At 31.7% G+C, this 19517-nt stretch overlaps 1 protein-coding gene across 1 annotated transcript; it reads right to left on the reverse strand.

Moving 5' to 3' along the window:
* Nucleotides 1–923: 923 nt before the first annotated feature.
* Nucleotides 924–16496, reverse strand: LOC130670937 (catalase-like). The gene is made up of 7 exons (XM_057474581.1): nucleotides 16349–16496; nucleotides 7300–7474; nucleotides 6440–6581; nucleotides 3324–3654; nucleotides 2510–2701; nucleotides 2191–2427; nucleotides 924–2110 (listed from the first exon to the last, which is right to left on the reverse strand). Exons 1-7 carry the CDS (start codon nucleotides 16400–16402, stop codon nucleotides 1709–1711), a joined length of 1533 nt encoding a protein of 510 aa, XP_057330564.1. The 5' UTR covers nucleotides 16403–16496; the 3' UTR covers nucleotides 924–1708.
* Between the last annotated feature and the right edge of the window lie 3021 nt (nucleotides 16497–19517).

Raw genomic sequence — 19517 nt, forward strand, 5'->3', positions numbered from 1 at the left:
TCCTTCGCACCCTAATGAATGAATCCTCCTTACTCTCACTTTCTCACACTAGCACAGTAAATGGATTTTTAGTCCAGGCTTTTTTTTTAATTATTTAAAAATTAAATAACTAAATTATATTTTTATAATAAGTTAATTAATTAATTAAATTAAACAATATGGAATAAATTCTTAATTTTTTTGTAACTAAATTTGTTTTTATTAAAAACTTTTTTATTTTTATACCGAAATTCATTTATGAACGATTTATATGATCCGTTCAGTATTTTGCTAAAATGTCGGAACTAACATTTTTCCAAATTATATATTGAGACAAATCGCTTTTTCTCTTTGCGATTTTTACCAGCAGCTACCAGAATTCGCGGGTTGAACCCTGGCTTAGGTTGGCCTCTACGAAATTTTTATTTTGCTGGGACAGAGCGGTGGGCTGGGGTTCTTGCAAAGCAAAAACCCGCACTTATTCAAACACGGCAACGTATGGGAAAACTTATCAACTTACCTCACGGCTTATAAAATTATAGATTATTCTTATCAATAGTCGAATTACTATTTATGACTTAATTAATTTTTATTTTATCAAACTATTCAAGAATCTTACCAGTAAAATAGGAAATAAATAGGATGAACAGTGTTAGATGGAATAAAAGGAATTAATCAGAATATTATGCAAGTTTATTGCCAATTATAATAACAAAAATTACTTACAAGAAAATGTAAGCGTTGGATATAATGTAGAGAGATACGTGGCACAGCATAATTTTGTATCGCGAGTACATCGCCGGTAACGTACAGTAATATTTAATTAAACTAACTTTATTTATAATAATCAGTAAACTTGGACAGTAAAGTATAATCGCAAGAGAATTGCTAGTAATAACACTATAACGCAGGTTGATTTCCCGATTTACAAAGTAATTGTCCGTATTAACAAAATCGCAAGTGAATTGCTAGTATATGACAGTAGTACTAAATTATACGTCTTATTGCTAATTGATCCAGGATCGAAATGATTGATCGATAATTTAGGGCGTAGGACTAGCCTCGGGACTGCCCTCACTTCACCTTTACAGACATGAGTCGACGTTATAGTTAGTCATGTGACCATGGCACTATGACTTTTGTAGTTTCAGACGGCAACGAAACGGGGAAAATTGGGAACCGCAAGGCTGAGGACGAAGATGACAATTCACATTGTTTCAGTATATGATTAAAGACTTTTTTATTACTATGAACAAAATTAGTAACAGCCAGCATTAATTATTACGTTGCATTAGCATTTATAGAATTTTATTTTATTAGTTACATAGTCATATAAGAATTAATGTGATCACACTTATGACTTATGTTAAGAAAATCATTCATCTACGAACCCTCGCAGATTTGAATCACGGTGGAAACATGGTGGGTTTGTTCCATTTCACCACTGTGATTACGCGGTGGATACACCGTGGAAACACAGTGGTGAAATAGCACAAAGCCACCGTGGAATCACAGTAGGAACACCGTGTATACACAGTGGTCAAGCCACCGCGGAATCACGGTGGATACACCGCGTAATCACAGTGGATACACTGTGTATACCCGGTGGTGAAATGGAACAAACTCACCGTGTAACCACGGTGGATCCACGGTGTTTACACTTCCACGGTGTTTCCACCGTGATTCAAATCTGCGAGGGAAGTTATTTTTAAAAACAATCGGAATAAATTTATAAGTTAGCGCATTTTTTAGACACATCAATTAACTTTCCTGTCTTTCCTAACCCTTCTTGTAATCTCTGGCCAAGTTCAACGTCTACTTGAGAAAAATTTTTAACAGCACGTTCAACGATGAAAGTTGAAGCTTTTGACAGACTTGCAACGAGATTGTTTACGAGTCGTGTCTTAGCGTCAGTATCAAGCACTTTACGCCAGAAGGTTGTAGCTTGGCCAAAATTGTCTTCATTAATGGGCTCGTAACGGTCTGCATCACCAAAGATACCAAATGGTGGAGATTTTACAGCAGGGCGTACTTCAGGTCCTTTAAAGCTGTTAGGATAATAGTTTGGAGCTCCATTCTGATCATATATCGTCATCGCACCATCACGCTGATAGTTTATTGCTGATATGACCTGTATTAAAAAAGAAATATTCGTATTATATATGCATATATATAAAAAAAAACTTTTAATTTGTATGGAACATTTATTACTTTGTAAGGACAGTTAACAGGAATCTGAAGATGATTTGGTCCAAGTCGATGTCTATGAGTGTCTCCATAAGAGACAAGACGACCCTGGAGTAATTTATCTGGGCTTGGTTCAATACCAGGCACCAAACGTGCGGGATCAAAAGCCAATTGTTCGACGTCAGCAAAATAATTAGTCGGATTTTTATTTAATACTATTTTTCCAACAGGAATCAGTGGAAACTCTTTGTGAGGCCATACCTATTTTGCAATTAATCAAATTTCAATTACATATCTACATTCATAATACAAAAGTAAAAAATGAAATGAAACCGACGATCACCTTTGTCACATCAAACGGATTCCACCGGAATTTGTCAGCCTGTTGTTCGGACATGACTTGAATGTAAAATGTCCATGAAGGAAATTTTTCCGTAGCGATCGCATTGTATAAATCTCTGATAGCATAATCTGGATCACATGATCTTATTTCTGCAGCTTTTTTATCGTCGAGGTTTTTTATACCTTGGTCGGTCTGATAAGTAAATATTGAAACAAATTAATCATTTACAAATCAACGGCGATAATCGTTTGAAGGAACTGATGGTATACACGGAGGGAGTCAGAAGATTGTCAGAATGTTGGAATTGAATTCGGAGGTCTGAAAGATTGTTTGAGTGAGTCGAGATTATGATAATTGTCGGTTGAAATTGTTAATTAATTAATTGAAATCACGATGTCGTTTTTATTATGTCAACTCAGTCAGTCATCCTTATGTTAATGTGTATAATCGAGTCAATCCATAGTCACATGTCAGTTGTTATAAATTTATTAATTGGGAAGCGATTTCATTTGAAAATAATAGTACCGGATCATTATAGTATTAATAATAATTAATTCTAATTATCAATGCTCCTTGTAAGAATCTATTTCTAAGTTTTCTATCTCTAATTTTAAGTACTGAGTGGCCAAGTACGGGGTAACACCTCGTTTGTTATGTTTTATGACCTCTGAATAACACTTTTCGGTTTTTAAAATACTTTGTTTTTTTACTTTCTTGAGTATTTTGTTTTTCCTATTTTTTTGGACTAATTGCGATACTTTGTGTTTTCATTTGAATTTTATACGTGCGAGATGAAACTAAAAAAAAATCTAACCTTATAATGAAATTTACAGTAGACAAACTCGTTTTCGTTATTAACAAGCTTGAAGGTATTTGAGCCAAATCCATGCATGTAACGAAAACCATCCGGAATGCCACGATCGCTGAATAATATCATAACTTGATGAGTCGACTCAGGACGTAGTGAGAGAAAATCCCAGAACATATCCATGTCTTTTAAATGAGTTACCGGATTTCTTTTTTGTGAATGAATAAAACTTGCAAAAAGTAACGGATCTTTTATAAAAAATATTGGAGTGTTGTTCCCAACAAGATCCCATATTCCTTCCTCAGTGTAAAATTTAACAGCAAACCCTCTAGGATCTCTATAATTCAAAAAATTCTAAATCGAGCTTTTCATATTTCCAATTAAAGTCGTAATTAATAATTAAAACATGTGCATACATACATACACGCGTGCATATATATGTATTAAGGTATTTCAAAAAAATCGACTTTTGTTATTTCTTCAAATGACCAGCAAATTCTTTTAGAGAATGCCAAAATAAGGACCTCGCCGAAGTAAGAGTTCTTAATTTAAAGATTTACAGGTCGCGGATCGTAATTTTCTATCACCCCCCATACAGGAAGCCCCAGAGTTGAACGACGAGGCCATGCCTTGGACATTATTGGGAAGCCCATCTTGGCAAACCTATACTGTCCCATACCCGGGCCATAACTGGGTAATTAGTCTTGGCCATTCCAATGATTACCCAGGCTTGGGCCAAAACTGGATAACCTAGCCTTGGCCAAGCCTAGAGTCACCCTAACTTGGGCCAAGTTTGCGTAACCTAACCTCGGCCGTTGAATGGTAAACCTAACACGGGCTTAGACTGAATAACCCGTTTTTTATGAAGAGTCATTTTATAATATTTTCTTACATCCAGGTAATTTGTGTTAATTAGGTTTACCAGGAAAAAAAAATTTATATAATTAAATAAAAAATAAAATTATATGTAAATTAATATGCATATCGGCTGAGAAAAAAAAAACTCACGTTCGTTCAGTACTCGAATCACGGACCTCGTGAGGGCCAGCCCACTGCACCCCATGCAGGAGCTGCCAGAGTTGAACGAAGGGGCCCTCCTTGGCTCAGCACTGGGTAACCTAGCCTTGGCCGAACCAATGATTACCCGAATTTAAGCCAAGACTAGGTTCCCCTGCCTTGATCATTCAATGGCAAGCCAGATTTAGGCCAAGGTAGGATTATCCAAGTTCGGCTATACCTATAGTTCCCCATCCTTGGGCCAGAATTGGTTAACCCACATTTTTTATTAATTATTCAATTAACTCATTATTATGGTTTTTTAAATTAATAATTATTTATTTTTGAATTAAAATAAGTTTTAATTAATAAATATTATAATATTGCGATTAAAATTATTTACGACTAATAATTGGAATATTTTTTAGTTCGTTGTTATTTGCAATCAACAACCGTAATTTTATAATTTTAGTTATAAAAATTAATTTAAGTAAGATATAACTCATGAATTTTTACAATAAATGTTATTTTTAATAATGGTGGTAGAGCAAGACTATTCAACTTCGTTCTTGATAAATAATCAATTAAATTTAATATATTTTATTTTTAAAAATTATGTAATTATAATAAAAATAATACGAAATTATCATTTTTTTTCTTAATCGAAAATATTTGTTTAATTGCTCTTTATATTTCATAAAACCAAGAGGTTGTAGTAAAATGAATAAGTACAACATATAAAAGTTTCAGTTCAACATTAGTAGGTTCGTCCAGTAGCTACCGTTCAAACCTAGCGATCAGAAGGACGGCAGTTCGCGCCCAGAGCCCAGCAGAATTTTCACCGAGTTTTTTCAAATCATTTACCTCACTTAAATAGTTTAAAAGTTAATGATCACAAACTCTATTAGGATAATACTAATAAAATTTTTTTTAAATTAAATTTATTTGTTTTGTCGATACATGGGCCAAGTCTGGCAAGCAAGCATGGGCCAGGTCTGGCAAACAAGCATGGCTCAGATCTGGCCGTCACGCATAGGCCAGCCTTGGCAATGATGCCTGGGCCCATGGTAACAACCAAGCCGGGCACCCTGTTATCATCCCAGACTTTTACCAAAGCTGGGCCAAAGCGGATTTAAAAGCATGGGCCAGAGATCGACAGCATTGCGCCAAGCGTGGCCCATATCTGGCCCCGTCGTATTTTCCTGTATGGGCAATTTAAATAACATGGAAAAAAAAATGTTTTATTTTTTTATTTTTCTAGCTCGGCATTCGCACCTCATATGAATCAGTCCATAGCATATTCTTGTAGAAAATTTAACGCTCTACAAAAAAGATCTCTTATCATTTTTTGATAAATCCATCCATTCGAAAGTTATTGGAGCTAGAAGTCAAATTTATAATAAATTTCCAGATCTTTTTACTTTTCCAGCAAAACTATCAGATTTATCGAAAAATATTATAAGATCTTTTTTATAGACAATTTTATTCCCTACAAATTTTTTTTATTAAGTTTTTTGAAGTTCCGCATCGTTTTCTAGTTATTTTCATTTTAATGCCAAGCTCGTAAAAATAATAGTCTTATAATCTATTAAGAGAACTTAACATTAAAATGAACATAACTAGAAAACAATGCGGAATTTCAAAAAACTTCACTGAAAATAATTTGTAGGGAATAAAATTGTCTGTAAAAAAGATCTTATGATATTTTTCGATAAATCTGATAGTTTTGCTGGGAAAGTAAAAAGATCTGGAAATTTATTATAAATTTGACTTTCAGCTCCAATAACTTTCGAATGGATGGATTTATCAAAAAATGATAAGAGATCTTTTTTGTAGAGCGTTAAATTTTCTACAAGAATATGCTATGGACTGATTTATATGAGGTACGAATGCCGAGCTAGAAAAATAAAAAAATAAAAAAATTTTTTTTCCCATGTTATTTAAATGGTCCTTATTTTGGCATTCTCTAAAAGAATTTGCTGGCCATTTAAAGAAATAACAAAAGTCGATTTTTTTGAAACACCCTGATATATATATTGTCCATAAACCAGTTACTCCAGAGTCTTACAAAATTTCTACTTTAAAGTTTTAGGCAGAATAAGTTAAATGTAAATAAGACTTTCTACCTTACTGTGTCTGCTGATCCACTTTCTCCGCCCACAGCAGAAAATCGTACGGCTATCGGAGTTTTTTTCCCAATTTTTGAAAATAATTTAGCTCTTGAATATTGTTTAATATTATGGGTGACCTCAAAATAACCAAAAGCACCTGTAAAATGAAAGCAATCATTTTAAATAAGCATTCCCAAGTTGAAATATTTGACTAAGTTAAACGTTCTTAACGTTTCAAACATAAATTGAACGTTCTGAACGTTTTAAACGCAAAGTGAACGTTTTTAACGTTTTGAAAGTAAATTGAACGATTGTTTTGTATTTTGGTTCATAAAAAATTGGTAATTTCATGAGTTATGATTTTAGTTCAATGATAACATTAATTAATTTATTTCTATATTTGTAATCACAATTTTCATAACCTTGATATCATAATATATATGAACAGGTATAAATATATAGTTTTAAAGATAGAAGTATTAAACTGAAAAAATTTTTTTTTCAAAATACGAATTTTTTATTTAAAAGCCAAAAAGGCAGACGACAAAATTTTACGGAATTGACGTGATTATAATCCAGGAGTACAGAATCGATGAGAAAAATTTTTCGGTATTCTTATGTTTTCTTATTGTAAGTCTAAATAGGTTTTAGTTACGTTTTCGATTTATGATACTCCAATCTACGTTTGGAATAAGTGGAAAACTATCAAATTGAGTTTTTAATGTCCAAAACGTTCAATTTACGTTCAAAACGTTAAAAACGTTCAATTTACGTTTAAAACGTTAAGAACGTTCAATTTACGTCCAATATTTCGACTCGGGTTGAACCAGATATTGAATCACAATAAGAATATGAGATTTTTATTATTTTATTACCAGCTCCTTTAGCGTGAACGACTCTTTCTGGAATTCTTTCTCGATCAAAATGCGATATTTCATCTAAGTACACAAAATCTTGAAGAAGCAATGGTCCTCTGGGGCCAGCAGTAAGACTTGCTGTTTTATTAGCAATAGGAGCTCCACTGCCTGTTAATAAGACAGGTGGCTTATCCTTAAAAAACGGCAATCATATAATTTTGAACACATATACATCAATAAATAATGAGGTTGATGTGACATTTTATTCCGATTTACATCTTGTTTACACTATTTCGCATGTTTGTAACATATTATTGAATTGGTTTACTTATTACTTATACTCAACGTACACTGATAAAAGTATTTATTTGATATTAATAAATGCATTTATTTGAAACAATTTTTCAGCCTTATTTGGCTGAAAACAGCGTTTGTTTGCCTCAAATATAGGCTTGAGAATAAGGTAAAGTACCCAGTAGTTGAACAGGTTTCAAAATAAAACGTCTTTGACCGTACTTTTAATATATAAAGTTGTAATTATTAGTTCAAATTAATGATTTTCATGAAAATATAAACAATTTTGAATTGATTGAAGCGCAAAATAACACAGATAATTGAATATTCATATTTTGACAACGTTTTTACGATAGACTATGAAAGGAGTAGTAGTTGAACAATCAACTCTGACAAGCCGCAGTAGTTGAACTAATAAAATATATGGCAATAGGCACACCAAAATTTTTTAACGTTTTATTGAAATATCAAAAGAATTATGACATATGATTGAATAATGTTAAAAATAATACTGTGAATACTTAATATGATCATTTAAAAATGAGAAATTTTTGGATTTAATTTTTTAATTACATTTTTTAATGAACCTAAAGGTCCCAACGTTGGATGCCAACGTATTTTCAAAAACCTTAAAAGCGGAAAAAAAAATCTGGGCATCGGTTGGCCCTGCAGACCAGCCCTTAAACTTCCCGCTGTTTTCGAGCTCTTCGAGCTCGAAAATACCTTTGTTTCTCTTTTCTTATGAGCTTTTCAAGCTCAAAAGGGCTACGGTTTATGTTAAAATTAAAAAATTTATGAATGAATGTTTTTTATATATTTATTTACAATTATGTTAAAAAATTAGCTCAAAAATAAGTATTTACGTGATACGTTGTATCTACATCGTGTAAGTATATCGTGATACCAGCGAACATGACGAATTTTGAGCAATCACTTTCAATGACTTATATAAAGAAGAACATATTAGTTTTGAGTAATTCTGTTCAGTAATTATGATGTTAATCAATGGAAAAAGCAGATATAGATTTTAAATTTATTATTCCGTCAACAATATCTCTGGAACGGATTATCTGATTGGGACGTTCTTGGCAGCAATCGAATGCTTTTATCGAGTTCTAGAGCTGATTAGATTTTGGAATTAATCGATTTGCTAGTTTCCGAAATAATCATGAAAAATGAAAAAAAAAACGATTTTTTTCTATGCTTTCGTCGACGATATTTCACGAACGGATTATCCGATTGGGACGGTTGAGGTGGCAATCGAAAGCTTTTATCGAGTTCTAGAGCTGATCAGATTTTGGAATTGATCGATCCAACAGTTTTCACAATATTAAAAAAAAACGAAAAAAAAAAATTTTTTTTTTTCGTATTTCTTAAATATCTCAGAGTTCATTTGACTAAATGGTCTAAAATTTTTTTGAAAATCTAAGTTCAGAAGATATCTTTCGAATGCCGCAAGAACCATTTAATTCGGTTCATTCATCAAAAAGATATGAGAGGTTTTACATCCACACACACACACACACACACACACACACACACACACACACACACACACACACACACACACACACACACACAGACATCGCTCTGGAGAAGTCAGAATAGCATCCTAGCACCTTCAAATGCCGACATATGATGAAAACCCGGTTTTTGAAAATCGGGGTGAAACCAATAACTTCCCGAATTTTCAGAAAATCGTCGATTTTCTCCGCGGGAAGTTGAAAATTCCTGACAATAAATAAAGATGCCAGATGTTGTAAAAATTGAGAAAAACTCGCATTGTATACCGGAGGCCAAGTCCCACCCGCACAAATCGAGATTTCAAATTTAAAAATCGGAAAAAATACTCGTACGCTTTTGTTCGCTGCAAATAAATTATAAAGTGTTTGAAGCGGTTACCTGCGTTAATATCCCCGGACAAAATATCCCCGACAAAGTATCCCCCGACATAATATCCCCGCGACAAAATATCTCCAGCCAAAATATCTCAGGATAAAAAATCTTCATGACAAATTATATGTAGACAAAATATCCACGAATGCTTACGTTGACTCCAAAATTTTTAATAAAAGCAATTTAAAATAATAAGAAAGAAATAAGTATAAAACATTAAATATTATATTGAACTTCTTTATTAACATTAATAAAAATAATTGAATTGAAATACAAAAAAACGTAAACTTATTGATTAATTTACTTACTGTAAGTAATATAATCTATTATTAACTATTAGTAATTACCAACTATTTAAGGTCACTTTTCATCAATATTTTTAGTCAAATTTAATATTAATCATAAATATCTGAATGCATCCGTTTGCAATAAAATTTTGCCCTTTTTTCAGAGGTTTTGGGTGTGTGTAATCACAAAAATATATGAACACACATACGTGCAATAGTACGTGTCCTTTTTTCAGGCATTTTGTGTGTGTGTAAATACAAAAATATCTGAACGCATCCACTTGCAATACAATTGTGCCCTTTTTTGACAAATTTCTTCATCGATTATCCAACGATAGGGATATTTTGTCAACATATATTTTGTCATGAAGATATTTTATCCTGAGATATTTTCTCTGGAGATATTTTGTCGCGGGGATATCATGTCGGGGGATATTTTGTCGTGGATATTTTGTCGGGGATATTTTGTCCGGGGACATTAACGCGTGTCACCGTTTGAAGCACATGTGGAAGCTCAAAAAAAAATCTCCGTCACCCTCCGTGCTTCGGAACCCAGTCAATCCACCCTCACAAGTCAATTTTGAAATTTAAAAATCCGAAAACACTACTCGTAAAATTATGTTCAAGACTGACTTGTGAGGGTGGGTTGACTAAGTTCCGGAGCATGGAGGGTGACGATGATTTTTTTCTGAGTTTATATGAGTGTAATAGATCCTTCATAATTATTTGGCGGTGAACAAAATCTTAGGAGTAGTGTTCTCGGATTTTTAAATTTCAAAATTGACTTGTGAGGGTGAATTGACTAAGTTCCGGAGCACTGAGGCTGACGATGATTTTTTTCTGAGTTGATATGAGTGTAATAGACCCTTCATAATTTTTTGGCGGTGATCAAAATCTTCGGAGTAGTGTTCTCGGATTTTTGAATTTCAAAATTGACTTGTGAGGGTGGATTGACTGGGTTCCGGTATGCAGGGGGAATTTTTTTCAATTTTTACAACATCTGGCACCTTTATTTATTGTCAGGAATATTTTTTTCCGCTTTCAAGGAATTCGAAAATTCGTTCCCGACTAAAAATTTTAGTTAGGCTTGCCAAAAGACCAATTTGCACCGAATAAGGCTTTCCGAAATACAGCAAGCTTGATTTGGATCTTACGGTATTTGTATGAGGAAAATCCAAGCTCATAATGCCAAAAACATTCCAAACTTGGTTGTTATTAGGGGAAGGTGTGTCATGGCGTTAGTTAGAAATACTTTTGGAACTCCTGACTGATATTTAATAGTGATGACCAAATGCTTGCCGAAGTCCGGAATTCCAAATCAGGTAGTTACTAGGAAAGTGAATGGCTAATTTAACTTCGGCGTATCTTCGGAAATTGATACTGCTGCCTAATGGTGGTTACCGAGGGTTTGCCTAAGTCCGGAATGCCAAATCAGCGTCCGACTAGAATCCCAGTACGGCATGCAAAAATATCAATTCGGGACGAATGAGGCTTTCCGAAATACAGCAAGCCTAATTTGAACCGTGTCCCGTCCTTATAAGGAAAACCGAAACTCGATAAACCAAAACTTTTCCAAACTTTTTTGTCATTAGAAGTTTTTGGCAGGGCGTAAAAGTTCAGTGAATCTTTGGAATCCCTGACTAAAATCTGATTGGGATGACTGAAGGCTTGCTAAAATTAGGCATGCCGAATTTGGCTATTATTAGGAAAGTCTTCGTCATTGCCTAAGTTAAGTATGTCTTTGGAATTCCTGGCTGATACCAAATAATATTTTAATACCATAACTTAACATAGGAGTCACAATCGGTCGAGTAGCGTCGTAGTTAAAGCGTCGGTCTTTTGTGCGTAGGGTCCCGGGTTCGAATCCTACAACAACGGTCGTTAATAAATTTCGCGTTTTTCCTTGAATTAAAAATTTCTAATTCGATTGGAAATTAAAATAAGATTAAATTAGAATATCTGTCAATATACTGCTTTACGAAAATAATTCTAAACGATAAAAAAATTTTTTTTTTTTTTCAATTTAGTTAACCAAAATTATATTATTACAGTCATACATGACCATATATTGCTAATTTTTATGTATAATCATTTTTCACAGATAGATTACGGTTTTCCGGCGCGTTTTTGGTTTCTGAATTTGTGCCGAATTCGGCTTTCCTAATTATGCAGGGTTTCGGACGTGCGTTATTTTAGTGATGTGAGCCTTATGCGACTGCCTCATTTGGCGCGAACTTGGAATTCGGCATGCCTAATCTGGAGCTAATAAAAAACAAACTGAAATGTCTAGTCGGGTAATTGGCATCCAACGTTGGGGCCTTCAGGTTCATATTTTTTATTATTAATGAATTGATTATTATGATCTAAAAAACCAAAAAAATATAATATTTAACAACCTTTATTGTAAATTTTACTAATTGTAACGGATTATTTTTTATTAACAAACAAATGTTGTTCACAATTTTCATCTTACCTATATGTTGTGAACTTTTTTTGGTTAGAAAATAATAAAAATTTATTTTGATGAAATAGATACGTTTTCACACGAAATCACTTAAAATTATTACACTAATTGTTGATGAATCACTCATACTTTATTTTTGCATATCTTTTTTAAAAAATAAATAATTAAATTAAATTATTTGTTATTGCACTAGAATAAATTTCACGCTGTTCACCTACTGCTGCCTTGAAAATAACATGGACCCAATAATTGAGCATGTTTCACCAACTTGTTCAAGTTTTGGGTACCACTCTGAACATTGGGAGGTATAGTTAGACCCTAAAATTTAATATAAAAATTTTAGTTTATGTCTTTGCAAAAAATATCCCTAGTAGAAATGATATCGAGTTTTTAGCCAGTAACTAGCCAGTTTAACTAGACTTAAACCAGTAACTGGCCAGTGTAATATCGAGTTTCTGTCAAGTAACTGGCCAGTTTTACTAGAGATCGAGCAAAACATTGCGGCTTTAGTGAAACTATCAATTTTGAATATTGAGGTTATCAAGGGTTATAAAAAATTGTCGAATAAAATAAAAAAAATGTTAAATAAACGATATGACATAAACGTTTAATTTATATTTATTTATATTGTTAAATAAATAACATCATTAGATTAATAGAATAACAACAATAAATCTGAAAATGAAGTAATTATTTTTAATTGAAGAAAATTAAAAAAATATTTATTTAGGTTTTCTACTGCCTTCCCAGTCTTTTGAATTACTTAAAATTACTCCGACTGTTCCGTCTCCTCTGATTTAAATTAATTTAGCCATTATTTAGAATGTTCTTTAGCTGAATTAAATTCAACTAAAATAATATTTAAATTTTAATAATGTCAAATATTTTATTATTTTTATAGTTTTTCCGTTTCACATGCGGAAAACTTATGTGTAGTTTACTTTCATTTATTTTATTTTCATTTATTTTTATTTATTACATTTTATTTTATTTTATTTTATTTTACTGCACTCAACATCTGCCTTGCACATTTTGGGTTTGTAAACTCCAAAGTTTACAACTCTAAAAAAAACTTCATGAGTTTTTCAAGGCCTTTCGCTATTGTCGCGAAAGGGACCACGCAGCTGCAAAGGCTTAAATTATAAACTGTTCTCACATTTTTTGTTATATGGCCATAAGCCTCGCATTTAATAAGAAAAAAGTTCACCGCTTGCTTAAGTCATAAAAATAAGTAAAATTTCGTTTATGATTCATGTAGTCCCACGATCCTAGCGTCCTTGAGACTTTCCTTCCGTCATTTTTACTTGCTTCGTTACTTCCATCTCCCTTAGGCCCATAAAGGGCCCGCCTACGACTCTCCTACGCACCCACTTTTCCATTTCTAGCCAATGACCGACTTCTCATCCCTTTTCCAAGGCCTGATCACAGGAAAAGCCAATAGTCGTTTCCGAGTTCCTAGCTAATTCCCACCTTCGCAAAAATTGTAACTTAGATTTTAAGCTATTTTTATGTAGTCAGTTGTCTTTTTGAACTTGTAAGAAGCAGCACGCTTCACTCAAAATAAATCAGAGTAAAATTTAAATCCATCTTGCCTTCATTCACTCGTCGCCTTTTTTTGGTATTGACTACTGATCAATACGTAATCGCATAATCGCAATAAAACAATTGCGGTTCAAAACACCGACAGCTTGTATTATTTCGGCAGGACTTCCAAGATTTTTAACCTCACAAAATTCATTCAAGCATTCAACGATTTTATAATCTTTTATGACAGTTTTTTCTCCAGTTTTTTTAGAACTAGAATATTTTGAAGCTACATTTTGAGTAAAAATTTTTAACAACTCGACTAAATAACAATCTGCAATATTTGATTTTATCGCCCACAGTCGCAATTCATTTATTGTGTCAACTTTTTTTACCGCATCCATTTTGTAATATATTTTGTAAAATATTTCCACGTTAACATACACAAATTTTAATTAATTCACACTGTTTTTTAATATTTTTTAAAACAACGACGCGTACAGGTTAACAGAAAAAAATCAACAGACACACACACTAGTGAAGGTACAGTGTCGGTGTGACCAATGTTTATGACTTAGTTGTAGGTGGCGCGATTTCGAGTTTTTACTCGATATCACTGGCCAGTTACTGGTTTATATCGAGTGAAAACTCGATTATTTCTACTAGGGATATAGTATTTAGAAAAGACTATTTCATTGGGTGGTACAATTTTTTTTACTTAAAATGATGATTTACCGTTTTTTTTACTGATTGTTCGGTTTACGGTATAGTATCTTTTTCATGAAAAAAATAGGATCTATCGGCTATTCTTGACATATCAACTTTAAAGTTAAAAAATATGTAATTTTTTTTATTTATAATTGAAAAAACTTACAGAAATCAGTTACTGTATCATTGAATAATTATAACATGCGCATATTACTCATAATATATATACGGATTTTGTATAACAACAATTCTAAAAGTCTGTTCAACTACTGGTCCCATTTTTAGAAGTGTTCAAGTACTGGGTACTTTACCTTAGTTAATAAATCTCATATTTGAGTGAATATCGCTACGATTTTTGACTACAGCGCCCCTTTCTGTTTATAATACCTTTCAGTATACTGTCTAGTGTAACAAATTCAAAATATAATCAACTAAATATTGTTTTTTAAAAATTATTAAATCAATTTCAAAGGAATATACATATGGGTCATTCCATGTCAAATCGACAAATTTTTTACCTGACCCCCTTTGATTTCACTGAAAATTTTCTATCTTTTTCTACCCCCCGAAAGTTTTTTTCAGAATTTTTTCAAATTTTTCTTCCCGACTCAAAAAAAGTTATGAATTTTTGAAAAAAACCGCTCTTTTATTTTTAAATTGCCAGAACTTTTTCAAAAATTGACCGTTTGGGAACTTCTTTTTTTCAAAATTTTTGTTTTTAAATGTAGTTTTCGAAAAATAAAATGAAAAAATTTTCAGAATCCCAGATATATGAAATATTTTAGTTTTTTGAAAAAACCGTAATTTTCTCAAAGTCCGACCGTTTTTTTTTTTTTTTTTTTTTTTTTTTGCTCTAAAAATACTTCAACTAATTCTGCAATGATCCCCGTTAATCAAAAGATGTGACGACAATCGCTTCTAATTTTTTTTCTTGATTATAAAAAAATTTTTGTTGAATTTTTGCTGATTTTATATAACTTTGTTATGAAATTTTTTTTATTTCCTCGTGAAACCTCAAAAGTTGAAAAATAAAATTTTATTGGAGAATTTCAAGTGATTATCGTCCAAGAAATTGTTATTTTTTTTCAAAAAAGTAAAAAAAAAGAACTTTTCATACTCTTAAATAAATTCACCGTCTCTTAACATCTTTAAATAAATTAAAAACATTTTTTTGTATGTGTTCAAATTATATTATCTTCTATTTAACATAATACTTAATTCTAAAATTCAACATTACACCTATTTTTATTATCTCTTTTTACTGGATGATTCCCTTCTTTTCTTCATCGTACTGTGAAAAAATAACAATTTCTTGTACAATAATCACTTGAAATTCTCCAATAAAATTTTATTTTTCAACTTTTGAGGTTTCACGAGGAAATGAAAAAAATTTCATAACAGAGTTATATAAAATCAGCAAAAATTCAACAAAAATTTTTTTATAATCAAGAAAAAAAATTAGAAGCGATTGTCGTCACATCTTTTAATTAGCGGGGATCATTGCGGAATTAGTTGAAGTATTTTTAGAGCAAAAAAAAAAAAAAAAAACGGTCGGACTTTGAGAAAATTACGGTTTTTTCAAAAAACTAAAATATTTCATATATCTGGGATTCTGAAAATTTTTTCATATTTTTTTTCGAAAACTACATTTAAAAAAAAAAATTTTGAAAAAAAAAAGTTTCCAAACGGTCAATTTTTGAAAAAGTTCTGGCAATTTAAAAATAAAAGAGCGGTTTTTTTCAAAAATTCATAACTTTTTTTGAGTCGGGAAGAAAAATTTGAAAAAATTTTGAAAAATAACTTTCGGGAGGTAGAAAAAGATATAAAATTTTTAGCGAAATCAAAGGGGGTCAGGTAAAAAATTTGTCGATTTGACATGGAATAACCCATATACCTTTACTGTCTCTTTATATTTATTTAATTGTTCTGAAGCTGGATCTCGAGCCATTTTTGTCTTCTTGTCACTACAATCACCGATACGACGCGTGTTAAGAAATGGAAAATATTTTAGACAATTAAAGAATGATTAAAGTAAACCTGGATGCAAGATCCTCAACAATACACTTGTACTCTCTAACAACAACCACGAGGTTTTATTAGTAGTGTTGTGTTGGGCTAGGTGGGAGAAAACAAACGCAATGTGCAAAAACAATTCACGTGTCTTCATGAACTGTACAGTTCGACAAGGTCTTAGTGTAGATAATCGCTTAGCCAAAATAGGATTGTAACAATTTCATTGTTCTTTTATCGGAAAATTAATTGCACTCACAGAGTAATGTTTACTCTTTTACTTTTGAAATAATCTGTCCTTACAAATTATGACTATATTTGAAAGAAAATAAAAAAAAAATAACGATTGCCTAATGAACATATTCATTTATTTATTATTTGAAAAAATTATGAACAGCGCAATGTAATTAAATTATTAATTATAATGACTGTAATCATTATATGATATTTTATTAGAGATTGAAAAAATTCTTTTAACCACTGCCTCCCACTTTTTGAACTCTTCAGTTCTTCTTTTCACTCCAATTCACGAAAATCGAGTTTTCATTAGATGAATTCAGGTTCTAGATAGCTATTAACCAAGTCTAATAAAACACTAATAATTTTAAATATACATACACGGAGAGAAAAGAATAGTTTTGATTTCTATTTAGGGATCAGAACTATTCTTTTCTCTCCGTGTATGTAGGGCATTATGCCGAATCAGATAGTTCGAGAAATTTTGATTTCTTTATTAGTCATTTTGAATACCAAGTTTTATCACTCTTCATTATGTTTCTTATTCTTCTAAGTGGTTTTTACGATTTTTTACTGTAAGTAGGTGTATAAAATCAATAATTAGTCGTTAAGTCTGTTCATAACTAATGGTAAAAAAAGTAAAGAAAGAAGAGTAAATACTCCATTTGAGAAATAGTCACCAACACGGATAAAATTGACAATATTCAAAATGGAAACAAACTCCTATTGTCTATGTTTAGACTCGCGGTTGGTTTACCGTAAGCGATTGTTGTTACGTGCAAGACTTGCAATAAGTTTTGCACCAAAAAATATACTCAAGATTTAAGTGAACTAGTATTTTTATTTTATGCGACTGTGCGCTGTGATATTTCCAAAGTAACTGAACTTACAATAGTTTACAATATTTTGAGATAACTTGACTCAGGGCGTGGGTCATTACAATATTTAGGAGTGGGAATCGGGAAATAGGAAGTAGGAAAAGTTGTCAACGAATGACAAGTAGGTCAGGTGACCAGAAGGAGGAGTAATTAACAAGGGACAGTTTTTGGGAAGGTGTAGGCGGCAGGAGAGGCATTTTATAATAATATGCAGACTACAACAAAGGAAATAAATCCAGAATATTGCTAAGAGATTACAAAAAATGTCTAAATGTACACTTTATGACTATAAGAGGATGAGCGGGAATACCCATCTGTTTTGCTATAAATATTTGAATATTTTCTAAAATATAATACTTCAATGACTGGGAAAATCCGGTTATTTGGCGACAACTCAATATAATTTTTAAGCCTAAGACTGCAATAAACAAATAAGCAGCTTAAAACTTAAGTAAAAAATGAAATTTAAGTGTACATTTAAAACATGCATTTTGAACAAATCAATTTAAAATCTAAAGTCAAAACAAAATAATTATTTTAAAATATAATAAAAAATATTTAAATTAAAAAATATAAAATTATGATTCCGCGACTGAATAGTCTAATACCCTAGTCGCATTGTCTTCAACAAGTTACTTGACGAATGTCCTTCAGCAAGTTTCTTACAGAAAATTAAAATGAAATTTGAAGAAGATGGATTTCATACACAGAAAAAACAGTTAACTTGGTTCAAGAAAAATATTGTCTTCCGAATTTTCTTTCTTGATTTAATAAAAGTAAAACACTTGATTCAAAAACTTTTTTTTGGTTCAAGACAGTAAATTCTCTTGCTCCAAAAAAATTTATTTTTGAAGTGAAATTGAAAATTTCTTGGTTTAAGAAAAAAAATTCTTGGCTAAAGAAAATAAGTCATCTCTTGCCAAAAAATCAATGTTTTGAACGAAAAAAAGTTTAACTTCGGCCAAAAAACTTTTTCTTGCCCCAAGAAAAAAATTTGTTATTCCAAAAAATCAAAGTTTTGAACGAAAAAAAGTTAACTTGGGGCAAGAAAAAATTTCTTGGCCCAAGGAAAAAATGTTCTTGCTCGAAAAAATCAACGTCTTGATTGAAAAAAAAAAAAACCCTTGGGCCAAGAAAAGATCTCATGGCCCAAGAAAAAAATTCTCTTGCTCCAAAAAATAAATTGCTTAAGTGAAAATAAAAGTTGATTGGCCCACGAAAAAAAAATTTCTTGCTTCAAAAGTTTGCTTCTTCAATAAAGACTTGAAATTTTCTTAGTCAATAATGAATTCTCTCTCCGACGGGTTGACGTGTTAATTCTTTTTTTTTTTTTTTTTATCTGAAACGTAATTTTTTGTTTTTTTTTTTTCCGAGCAAAATTATTCAAGACTTGATTTTCAAGTAAACTTTAATATTAAATATTAAAGTCATGATGTATTATAGGATATACTATAGTACAATTCAAAAGGGTACTTGTGGTTCTGTCAAATGACAGAAAAGTACTCGAACAAAATCGTAATGAAATTTGGAATATAACACTTCTGAAATAAATGTCTTACCAGGGACACTACATGTCGTAGGCGCGATCTCGTGGCGAGCACCGAACTACTCCCGCTGCTGCTGTCTAGCACCAGTGACTTTCCCCTTCTCCATATCGATCTTTTCTCCCAAGAAATTTTTTCTCTTGGCTTAAGCAACTTTTATCATCTTGGTCGGAGAATACAAAAATACTTGCGTAAAAAAAATAGTACTTGTTCCGAGAAATTTTATTCTGTTTAACCAAAAAAATGCAATATTGCTACAAAAAATCAATGTATCTTGCTCCAAAAAAAATGTCTCTTACTTTAAGAAATATAAACTCTTGAAACAAGTGAAAATTTTTTGATTTAAGCGTAAAAATATGTTGACGTGAGAAAAAAAATTTTGATTCAAGAAAAA

The sequence above is a fragment of the Microplitis mediator genome, chromosome 1 (assembly GCF_029852145.1).
Source record: "Microplitis mediator isolate UGA2020A chromosome 1, iyMicMedi2.1, whole genome shotgun sequence".
NCBI lineage: Eukaryota > Metazoa > Arthropoda > Insecta > Hymenoptera > Braconidae > Microplitis > Microplitis mediator.